Here is a 12,415-nt window from a genome sequence, read left to right on the forward strand (position 1 = left end):
GTCTATTCGAAACTGTGCACAACTTGTTGCATCCTGGAATACGCGTGACACAGAAGCTTCTTTCCTGTTTCGTTTGGCCTCGGCTAAATGTGCAAGTTTGAGACTGGGTTCACTGCTGTTTGTCTTGTTAATGCTCCTAGATTCGGCATCACCCCATCCTGCCTTCCAAATCTTCTCTTCCATCGGGTGTTCGTTTTGACACTGTGCACCTGGACCTCGTCGGCCCTCTTGCACCTTCAAAAGGTTACTCCTACCTACTGACATGCATTGATCGCTATACTGTACACTGTGGCCAGAGGCAACATCCATATCTGACATCTCAGTGCCCACTGTTTCAGCAGCTTTCATGTCTACGTCAATTGCAAGGTTCAGCTGCCCATCCACAATAGTCGCTGATTGCAGTCGGCAGTTTGACTTAGGCACTTTTCAATAAGCTACTCAAACTTATTGGAACAGCACATTTTCACACCACTGCTTACCACCCACAGTCAAATGGACTTGTTGAACATTTTAACCAGCATCTCAAGTCCTCCCTTATAGCGCATGGGTCACCGGAGCAGTGAGTTCTACATGTGCCTCTTTTCCTACTTGGCATTAGAGCTGCACTCAAGAGCGACCTAGGTTGCTCCTCTGCTGAGCTAGTCTACGGAACTCACTTACGCCTTCCATGCGATTTCTTTACCGCCACGGCCAAAACACCCATGCCATCACCTGGCGACTGTGTTGCCGAATTGCAAGCTTTCTCACATCGCAGCAACTCGCTGAACTAAGGTGCCCCAATGACTCCCATTGGTGAGTGAGTGTTGCACTGGCATTGAAAAAAATGGAGGAGCGTTGGCAGCCACACCACTCCGAACCATATACAGTTCTCGAGCGCCGTCCGACTTTTGTTGTGAACGTCAACGGCTGCCCAGACACAATTGCCCTGAAACGCCTCAAGCCCGCTTACATTGAAGAATTCTCGTTGTCGACACCACCAGTGTGCAACGCAACCCTGCTGCATCCCTCGACGCTGCCTCCATACGCGACCCCCAAGACATGCCGTCACGTGGATTTTCCATCTCTGTTGACTTCTTTAGGCTTGTAGCACAGCTCAGAACGAGCAAAAAGGAAGATGGAAGGGGTAATGAAAAGGAACGGAGAACAGCGTGAGCACTAACTTCCTACTGATGGTCAGAAGGCTACTTATACACTCAGCGAACCATGTGATACGAAAAGACAACAACACAAAACCAAGCAACAAAACCAAAGGTAACCATGCGAAAAATAAAAGAACATATTCAGACAGCCTGTGGCGGCAGTCCCAAATACGCCAATTCATTGCTTGATAGCAATAATGAAAGTGAGCTTACACATGCATGGCCAAGACCTATGATAGCTTTTACTTCAATGATTTCCTTTGTAAGCTGACTGTGATTACAACCTAGAATGACGCATTCTTTCTAAAAAGGGTTCGCAACCACATGTTTTGCAGTGCTACACAAGTCCTTCCTTTTTGCTCATTCTGAGCTGCGCTGCAAGCCTAAAAAATTAATGACATACCAACTCGCCCAAACTGCTATGCTTTTCCACCGCTCGTTGAACTTTCCTCATCTCTAGGAGGGGAGCCTTCTGTAGCAGCAGCATCAGCGTCGCATCAGAATGACACAGATGCTCGCATCTACATGTGGCCGGTGCCGCTTGCATATGCCGGCACGGGTCAGCGTTTGAGGATATTAAGGAAATGCTACACCAGGTGATCGGTTGTGTCCATTTTCTATCTCTCTCGGAAGACTGAGGCGCCATCTACGCGGTTGCTCGTCGCCACACCTCTGTCCATATTGGTAGACTTGTTAGTCAGGCCACTGTACTGCACCTTTCTTGTTGTAAATCGCAACACGGTAGGACTAAAATATTTTTTTCAACTTTGTTGCACGTATAGACTGCTGGCTCCTGGTACTGACAAGGTCGCTCGTCAACGCTTTATCCATGTCTGAAAGATCAGTCTGCGACTGGTGTATATTATTAGTATGTTCTGCCAGAACTCATCTTTGGTCAAGAGAGATACTGCAGTGAAAGCTGAGGACAGTGGAGTGATCAGTGAAAATGGGAAAATATATAGGTCAGCATTCAGGTGTAAAATCACGCTTGCATGGATTAAGCATCACATGCATTCAGGTGACATTTTAACTGAAATTGAGAATTGGCGTTAGCCCTGGTAATGCGTAGAAGAGGTAACCTTTGGTCTATTAGAGTGGCATTCAGAATGGATACCAATGGAAGAGACAAGCACTTGGCAACATTGGACAACTGGGTGGAGTTATGTGATGAAGTTCAGAGGTTATTTTTGCCTACTGGAGGACAGGACTGCTTGGAGATATTTGGGGGTATGCTATATTTCAGGTGAATGTTTTGGCTGCTGCATACTGCTTGGAAGAAGACGAGAACAGCAAGAGTGGTCAACAACTCTCAACTGGCATGTGTGGGAGCCATGGGGTTAGCATTCTAAGTGGCAGATAGGAATAATTGCTCAATCAATTCATTTGCAGCTCCTAGAACTACTCTTCAGATCAAGCACATAGTGGCATAGTCAATGGTAGTAATAAAACAACAATAAATAAACACTGATGCTAAAAACAAAATAAATATGTCTAGCCCACCTGTATTCATTTGCAAGAAAGCCAGCTGTGCTATGAAAAAGCTCTGGTTTCGCATCTAGCACAATGCTAAGACTCCTTGCGAGGCCCTCTGCAGTGTGGTTGGGGGCACTGTGCAGCCACCCTCCAAGGCAGAGGAAGAGGGGGCCCTGCTGGAGCAAGTGTCGGAAGCCTTTCGCCTTGGTGTGGAAGTGCTGCGCTCGTCACTGGAGGTGGTTGACCTGCGCCAGGACTCTGAAGATGATGACGACTCGGATGAGGACACCCGTTTCCGCCATGCAGAGGAGACCCTCCTGCGGCCTCTTGACCCATACCTGGCACGTCCCTTGCCCCTGCTCATTGGCTCTGCCCAGTTCCTCAGGGACGACCATGTTGGCCTTGGGGAGCTGCTCAGTGAAGGTATTCTTTCTATATCTCTTATTCTCAGACTTTCACTTGTAGTGCTTATGGTTCACAGCATTCATTGATGATATGAGTAGTGGCGACATCTACAAACATGTAGAATGTTTGTAGCAATAATTATCTGTGAGCACATGGAATGGTGTTGAGTAGAGGTAGCGTCTTGCAGGTCACTACATTGCTAAGGCTCTGGAACTAGCAGAAGTAAAAAAATACAGCTGCAAGTCAGTGGAGCTGTATTAGTCCAGGTGCAACCAAAGTAGGAAGACCCACTGAGCCCAAAAAAGACGCCTCCTTGCCAGAGCAATAATTGGCCCTCCTGGCGTAATATTTGGCCACTGCCTCCCTCATGAATCTTGCAATTGGCCTTCAGTCTCCAACAGCTGCTCAACACCTGACCGAGACAGGTGATGTTGCAGAGGTTCCTAAGAATCTCTGGATCTGAACAGGCCACTAGTAGAAAATTATCCTGGCAACATTCAACATGTGAACCCTCTCGAGTGAAACTAGCTTAAGAGGGCTTTTTGAGGGATTATCCAGTTTTGCATGGGCTATCATTGGGCTTAGTGAGGTTAGAACAGGGGAGGCATATAGTGCTGACTTAATAAGCATGTCCTCTGCCATTGAGGTCTTCCAGATGAGAGAGAATACATGATAGAATCTTTAATTTATAAGGACCTAGCGGGCACCATCGATGAGTTCTACAGCATTGATGAGAAAAGCAATTGTCATACAATAAAGCTAAATATGAGATATAAATTCTAGGTAGTAACATCGAATGCCCCAACGTCCAATCATGATGATGTAGAATGGCTAGTCAGGACATTGAATTAGCAATGAGATAGACGAACATGAACTCAATGTACTGCAGTCATGGGTAGCCTACTTGTACATTATATAACTTGTTTGACTGGTGCAAACGTATCAAGGGCAGGGTTCCCACCACCCACTAGGCCTAACCAGCACCACTTTGCCAGGAATTGGTGACTGCAGTTGTGGTTTGTGGCTGAGCCAACAAAATGCAGCAGTCTCACACTTGCAATGTCGAGGGATCGCCTCAACAAAGAGAGAGACAACTTTATTTGCCAGAATGGGGAGCTAATTTATGGGCTCATCCGGAAGGATAGGTGGCCACCAGGTCATGTGTGACAGCAACCTCTTCGGCTCCCTCCACGGCTTGGGAGTTGCACGTCCAAGCTGGAGCTGAGCAGCACATCCTCCCATGATGAAGGTGAGGGAGAGGCCAGGAGATTGGGGGCAGGGGGTCCTCCTCACAGTCCCAGACGATGTGGCCAAGTGTAGCTAGCTCGCCGCACAGGTGGCAGTACAGACTTGCTCTATCTGGGTAAATGTGCGAGTATACGTAGGTGTTCGGGTATGGATGTGTCTGTAACCTGCACCAGGTGACCTCCTGATGCTTGTTTAGTTTACTGTTTGGTGCGGGCCTAGTGTGTCGTGTAAGACGGTAATATTGACTTATGTCATGATATGAGTGCAGGACTTCGTTTGAGGTCTCCGGTTCCGGCAGGCCCTCCGTTCGGCTGATGAATCCTCAAGCATGTTGGTGGGCCGCTTCGTTCCCTGGATTCCCCGTGTGAGCCGGGGTGCATATCAACTCTATTGAGCATGGTTCTTCTGTAGTGACTGTAGGAGCTTTAGTGTGGTCTGTGCCACTATTCCTCGTGCAAAGTTTTTTGGCGGTTTTCGAGTCACTTATAAATATACAGTTGTCTGTTGAGGCCATGGCCAACACAGTGGCGGCTTCTTCTGCTTCGGTGAGGGTGACGGCGCGTAGAGAGCTCGAAGCTGTCTCTGCCTTGAGTCCTGGGCCTGGAACAGTGCAAATGGTGTAGGTGTGGGGTCGATCAGAGTACTGAGCTGCGTCGACGTACACTACGGTTGAGTTGGCCCCATACATCTTGTGTGGGGCCTGGGCCCTCACTCTTCTGCCGTCGTGGTGGCCGGCGAGTGTGCTTCTGGGCAGCGATTTGATGATGAACATGCGCCTCATGTGTGGTGGGATGGTGGCGGGGTCCACTGCCCGTCGGGGATGCTCTGAGGCCCACTCAAGCAAGGATCTAGCGGCCGGCCTTGCTACCTTGGAGACAGTGAACCTGTGATGTGCGGTGTGCTTCAATGAGTTCATCGATGATGTTGTGAACTCCCAGTTGAAGTTTCTCGGTGGATGTGTGTCTTGGTAAGCCGAGGGCTACCTTATTTGCGTGTTGTGTAGTGCAGTCGAGGTGAGCTTGTTCTGTCTTCTGTAACTGTAGGTATGGTAGTGCATAGGTGAGACGGCTGACGATAAAGGCATGGACTAGTTGGAGCAGGTCCTTCTTCCTGCCTTTCTTATGCACGCTCACTCCGTGTAGCAGTCTCGTGGTCTGGTTCAGTCATCTGGAGCCAGTCAATGGCGATGCCATTCTGCCAATTCTGCTGTAGTATCATGCCCAGTACTCGCATGTGCTCGATGTGGGTGACTGGCTGCCGGTTTACACTTATCGTGATGGGAGGTGGGGGTGACTTGTGCTTGCTTCGGTTTGGCCAGATCAGGAGAAGTTCCGACTTGTGCTGGGAGCTCTCTAGTCCCGCTGCGTTCTCGTGTTGCATGACGATGTCGGTGGCATGTTGGAGCATTTCTTCAACTGTGCCATCCGACCCTTCACACGTCCAGAGCGTGATGTCGTCGGCGTATAGCATATGTCTGAGTACCGGGACTTCATTCACTTTCAGAGCCAGGGTGCGCATTGCTAGATTGAATAGGAATGGTGACAAGACTGCGCCTTGTGGCGTGCCTCTGTCACTGAGCCAGATTACCAGCGAGCGCAGGTCCCCGACCGCGAGCTCGACCATCCTGTCTGTGAGGAATGACCGGATATAGTTGTAGGTTCGTTCGCCGGGTTGCAAGTCAGCTAAGCTCTTGAGCACGGCCGCTTGGAGCACATTGTCAAAAGCCTTATGGACGTCCAGGCTTAGTAGAGCTTTCGTGCTCGAACCACTGTCTGGATGTAAAAGGTTGTGGTGTAACTGAAGGAGGTCGTCCTGGGCAGACAAGTGTGCTTGAAAACCAAGCATCGTGGGTGGTAGGAGATAGTGTTCCTCTGCAAAGATCTGTAAGCGGCAGAGTATTACATGCTCCATGAGCTTGCCTAGACAGGAGGCGAGTGAAATGGGGCAAAGATTTTCTAAGTTAAGTTTCTTCTCTGGTTTTGGTGTGAACCCCACGCGTGCATGTTTCCACTCGGGAGGTAAACGGCTGGAGCGCCAGCACTCGTTCATGTATTCAGTTATTGCTCCCACTGACTTTGGGTTGAGGTTACGCAGCACCTTGTTCGTAACCCGTTGGGGCCCGGAGCTAACGGCGTGCACAGTGCAGCGTAGACCTCTGCCTCCAATATATCAGCATCCAGTTGTTCATTGGGAGCTCTGACGTAGTGTGACATGTGCATGTCACTCGGTCTCAAGGTGTTAATGTACCGGCTGGCAAGCTCCGCCAGCAGCTCCTCGTTGGTGCCAGGGTACTGGTGTATTAGTTGTGTCAGCTTCTGGCATACCACCGACTTGGTGTTGCCGGGATCCAGTAGGTATCGCAGCAGGTGCGATATCTTCTTGCAGCCCAGCTGGCTGTTGAGGCTGTTGATCTGGCCCCACTGCTGATGTTCCAATGTAGAGGTGTGAGCCTCTATCTCCCGTTCGAGCTTTGCTATGCGCCATCACAGCTTGTTATTGTGACGTTGACACTTCCACCTGCGCATGAGGCTTTCGCACGCTTCCCACATGTGCAGGAGGCGGGAATCCCTCGATGGCTGCTCTTGAGGTGCCGCCATTTCGTATGTCGTGGAAGTCATGTCGCGGCTCAGTAAGCTGATCCATTCATTGAGATCCAATATGGAATCGGGTGCAGTTTTTTCACATAGCTGACGGAATTTATCCCACTTTGTATTGCGGGCCGTGGCCGTCTTTGCCCTGCTGGCGGCCGTTTCAAAAGTCAGTGACAATATGTAATGATTGCTGCCAACCGTGTGGCCTGTGCTCTGCTAGTGGGCACCCGGTGTGTTCTTGCAAAGAGAGAGGTCTTACATGGTGTCTCTGCACACACTGTAACTGACCCGTGTGAGTTGTGGGTCATTGAGGATAGTAAGACCTACACCTTGCGCGGCCTCTCATAATCGGGTGCCCTTGCGATCAGGTTTTGGGTAACCCCACTCTGGGTGGTTGGCGTTGAAGTCACCCAAAATCAGTAGTTGTGCTCCACTTTGTGGAGGACTAGTGGAATGTCAGTGCCCTTATCTCGTGGTGAGTTGTAAATGCTGAGGACGAAGAGCAGGCTGTCTCCCTTTCTCCTTGGCAGTATTTTAAGGAGTGTGTGTTGGATGTCTGTGCCCTCAAATTCGTGTTGTGTGGCTGTAAGCTTGCGGTGCACAATGAAGGTCATGTTGTGATGAGGCCTCTCGGCCAGGCTTAGCTGATTGCATGGAGTATACCTTGGTAGTTTTATGGGAGTGTTCGTCTCTTGGAGAGCTTTGTGTGTTGTGTTGGATGTGAAGCTTCAAGTGCCCCCGCTTAGTGTGGTAGCTCCTGCAGTTCCACTGCCATACTGTCAGGGTTGTTCGTGGAGCCATGTTGCATTGTTGTCGGTGTGGGGGCCTGTCTGGCGGGCTGGTGTTGGTGTATAGCTGGCTTCTTACAGATTTCCTCTAGGATGTAGTTTTGGCTGGTGTCAATTGTTTCTTTTAGTGCAGTGAGCTGTGTGCTGCGTTTAGCTTGTGTTGCCTCCACAGAGCTCTTGAGTGTAGTCTATATCGTATCCATGTAGAATGCATGAAATTCCTGGAGATTTGTGTTTGAGTTGATTGATCACATTAAAACGCACCTCCAGCTTAGCTTCTAGGGGATATATGGCTGCCGTAATGGCTGTGGCAATGTCCGCTTTGGTATGGAGTGAGGCAGTGGATATGGTGGCCCTATGTTTGTTTGAGGTTTGCGGTTGTGATGCCGTGCTAGTGGAGGCAGGGGAGCATTCCTGTGTTTGTGTCGGGGTGGATGTGTGCGAGGTGAAGGCCCTGTTGACCTTAGCTTTAAGGGATTGGATATAGCTAGTTAATTTAGCTATCTGGGACTGCTGAGCAGAGATTTGGGCTTGCTGGACCAAAATATGGGCTTTCAAAGTGGAATTCTTGTTTGCCATCTCCCTCACCTGTCAGCTGGATGCCAGTGACATTGGGGATCCCTGTTTCCAGGCCACCATTTTGAGTGCATCTCCGGGGCCTCAGCTGGACGACCGATGCCAGCTTGCCGAGGGGGATCGTTGGGTTGAGCAATATCTGGGGTGGCGTGTGCTGGACCGGGACCTGCTGGCTCGGCATTTAGGTTGGCCGTTAGAGTCGAGCAATGAGAATGATGCCGACTGGGCTCGGAGCCGCCGCGGCGGGACGCGCTGCACCAGAGGGCCCAGCCAGTGCGTCCTGAATGGCAAGGCTTAAGTTTGGAAAGAAAATAGATATTAACACAGGGCTGTGACAGGGCTGTTCACTGTCACCGCTTTTTTTCATATCTGTGTAGGAGAATTGAAATGAAGTTATAAAACAGTAAAAGTAGGTTTTAAGGTCCGACAGCATGGGAAAAATCCTACGGGCCTGGCTATGTTTCACACGTCTGTGAGGCCATGTGTGCTGTCCTAGCGAGAGGAGACTCGTGGGTTGCGTGCACATCAAGCAGTGCTTGATTTTGAGCATGAATTGCAGTGTATGTGATGAAATTGCCCGCTGATGGGCTGTCACACATGGATGGCATGTAAACTTCCAGCGAGGGTTTTGAAACAGGTTGTTGAAGCGATGAATGGAAAAAAAACTTCTTGGTTAATCAAGACAGGGGAAAGGGGATAAGGGAAGGGGTAGGGAGGGAGCAGGTGGGTGGGGCCCCTTTTGCGATGCTAGTGATCCTGGCTACCCACTCCGCCTGGTCCCAGAGGCCCCTTTGGGCCCTCAACCCCGGCTGGCCAAGGAGCAACTCCATGCAGTAGTCCATGGCCGTCGCTGTCACATGTGATATGGAAATGCACGAAAAGACCACAGGAAGCAAACTTACTTGAGATACTTACCTACAGTAGGTTGTTGTGGTTTCCAGATCATGCTGAGGTGCCGGGAGTCACCGCTGATATTGTGTCACACCATGATCACCTAAAGACGATAAACACTATTAATAATGAAACACTGGTTGCCTGCCTTAAGGCTCGGTTTGGCTGGCGAAGCACAAGCACCGTAATAAGTACGTGACACAGTGCTTGTGGGCCAAGGTGGCGAAAATTGTGGTGCACAGTGCTGCCGTAACAGGTTAGGGCTCGGAATTTTATCCGGGTGTCATACAGGACGCTTTCAATCGCAGTTGAGCCCCATCTGTATCAGATTTCTCAATCACTTCTTTTGTGCAAGTTAAGAACAAACTTTTCTCAAACTCAAACATGGATATTTTCCTCAAAGGTGACCTAGCACCACTCTGCTGCGCGCAATAAACCGCTCACCTGTGTATCATATGGCTGCTTGCACTGCCCTTCGTCACTCGTGTGTGGCCTCAGAGACACATAAGCTCGCGTATATGCTTAGTGAAAAGCATATCACATGCTTCATGTGATCGGACCTTTAGCCTCTCGCATAAAAGAATAGAGCAGTGGTAAAGCAACAGCTACTAGGCACATATTGAACTGTATATTAATATCTGGCAGCAGAGTCCGACCGAGAAACTTGGATTCACATTAATGTACAAAAAGTCTGATTTCATGCTTCTTTAATAGTAAAATAATACATATTTATATGGTACACGAAAATTCGGAACGTTCGAATATTATCGAATATTATGTTTTTAATGTTCGTATTCAGTTTGAAAAACGGATATTCGAAATGTTTGAATATTCGGTTGGATAGGAATAGGCGAATGAAATCTAATATACTGCTGGCAGTGTGGGAGCAAACACAGTTCTTAGCACTTGTTTCTATCTAATCTAAGGATGTTGGGGCCATTTTGTGCTGAATTTTGCGATTATTTCGTTCTGCTAGCGAAATTTTACCTGTAAAGCACACTTAGCCACTAAACGTCCAGATATTGCGGGAAAGCCGCACTCTCAGTAGCAAGGGGTATGGGTTTGCGGACAGCGAGGGTGCACTTTTTTGTTATTTCCTTTGCGGCGCACCCCCCCCCCCCCCCCACCTCATTCTTAGCTTATTAATTGACAGCAAGTGCGATGAGTGACGACTGGCACAGGGCCAGATGCCTCCAATTTTGTGAGCATGTGATGCGGTATAAAAGGCACAGGCTGGCAATCACAGCTACGGGGAATTACGAAATTTTCCAACATGAGTGAAATACACAATGTTTCAGTATAACGGCTTACTAGTCTAGTTTTCTAACATTTACAGTGTAGCTGCAATGTTCCAAAGTAACAAATTAATCCACCTTGCTAATAAAATCATGTGCATGTCATTATTTGATATTCAGTTCAATATTTGAAACTGTTTTCGTATTTGATTCGTGTCTGAAAATTTTGATATTCGCACACGCCTAAGTAATATATTTCTCCTGCAGTAAATGGAAACAAATATTTGGGAGTGTGAATAAATTAGGGATGAACTTGCTTAAGAACCCACAAAGGTGTGCTTAAATAAAAAGTCAAGAAGCACACTGCATTACAGGAGCATAGCAAGTATGAAGTATTCAGAGGACTGTTAAAAGGGATTATGGTACTAGGCAGGAAGAAAGAAGTATTTGAGGAGGGGAATTTGTCCATTGCAACAGCATGCTCCAGCGGTGCAACATCCTCACAGTTTGAAGAGGAGGAAATACAGTTTTCGTCATAGCACGACAGATGATGCAGCTGGCATGTTGCCATGGTTTACATGCTCTTTCATGGGTGTGGTGCACAAAAATTGTGATATCGTCCCATATCTTGTAAATATTTCCAGATTTCAATCAGCAATGTAAGTAAACAGTAGTGGCGGACATTTAGCAGCAGTGATTGCTTGGTAGTGCTCAAATGACATGCTGAGCTGCCCCTGAAACAAGCTACCAACAATATCCCTGTGCAGACAACGTCTGCTGGCCCCTCAAATTTCGTGTATGTGTGTGTGTACGCGCATGGGTGCATGCATTGGTGACCTTGGCAGGCAAATCTCTAATTAGTTGGGTTGTAATGTGCTCCAACGAGCAAACTGTTGTGGTTTTCTCATGGTTTGCAGGCATTTTGTCTCTTTTGTTCTCGAGGGCTTCTGCATTGCACTGGTGGCACTGGCGGCACTGGTTTCTCAGACAGACATGAATTTCACTTTTACAGGCAAGCACATTCCGTCTGTGCCATTTGAGAATGAGGCGGAAATGTGTCATGCTGATCTGCAGCAGTGGCTACGCATCCTGCAAGGAAAAGCTAATTACCTTAATGGTTCTTAGTCACTCGGTGCAGTTGCACGTGGGGGCTCATGCATTCTCGAGGGAAGTTTGGGAGCATATGTCTCGTGACTGTGCTCACGAGAAGCACTTCTCAGAGAGCGACAAGGAACTAGGGGGCAAAGTCCTTCTAGACAAATCGAACTGGCTTTAGAAGGGTGCTGGTTTGGGCTACCGTAGTTTGTTACAATTCATGATCAATGTTGTGCTTGAGTTTGTCATCCCCCAGTCCTCATTCCAAGTGGTGCGCAAATAACATTGATCAGGTAATGGCTGGTTTAGTTGCCAAACGCCGCCCCATAAATATTTCTGGACTGTCCCAGCTACTTGTCTTCCGTTCTAAAAAAAAAAAGCCAGCTGAATGTGACGTCAACTGTGAGAAGCATGCTAAGACATCATTTCATTTTATTACCTTAAAGGCCCCAATAAATGGGGTGTTAGATAAGGGGTTGCAAGAATAAAAATACATAGTCACAATGACAGGAAGCTTTTTTACATTTTCAAAGAATTGCGATGGGCACATGATGACAGCAACGTTGCAAGGAAAGCCGTTCTAGTCTGCAGCTGTGCAAGGGAAAAAAGAATTTGAAAACGTGACAGTACATGAACGTGGACGGGCAACCTGTAGCCGATGGCTGCTGCGGTGAGGTGTGCATGTAGGGGGAAGGGTATAAGGTGTGATGCGCATAGGGCTATGAAAGAATTTGTGAAATGAAGATAGGCTGGCAATGCGACGACGGAGCTATAAGGTGGATAATGCAGATGCAGTTTTTAAGGAGGGAATGCTGATATCAAAAGAATGTAACGAGTGAATGAAACGAGTGGCACGATTTTGTACAGATTCGATATCATTGATAAGGTATGCTTGATGAGGATTCCAAATAGGTGATGCAAATTCTAGTTTTGACCTGACAAATGATTTGTAGGCTAATAATTTTACATCTTGA

At 48.1% G+C, this 12,415-nt stretch overlaps 1 protein-coding gene across 1 annotated transcript in view; it reads left to right on the forward strand.

The window, feature by feature from the left end:
- The window catches only part of LOC126517670 (uncharacterized), a 335,110-nt gene that overhangs the window by 35,602 nt on the left and 287,093 nt on the right, over nucleotides 1-12,415 (forward strand). Inside the window, exon 6 of the mRNA XM_055064291.2 lies at nucleotides 2,756-3,035. Coding sequence (XP_054920266.2) covers nucleotides 2,756-3,035 — 280 coding nt within the window. The remainder of the gene's footprint in view (nucleotides 1-2,755; nucleotides 3,036-12,415) is intronic.

Source organism: Dermacentor andersoni, chromosome 11, assembly GCF_023375885.2.
Source record: "Dermacentor andersoni chromosome 11, qqDerAnde1_hic_scaffold, whole genome shotgun sequence".
Lineage (NCBI taxonomy): Eukaryota > Metazoa > Arthropoda > Arachnida > Ixodida > Ixodidae > Dermacentor > Dermacentor andersoni.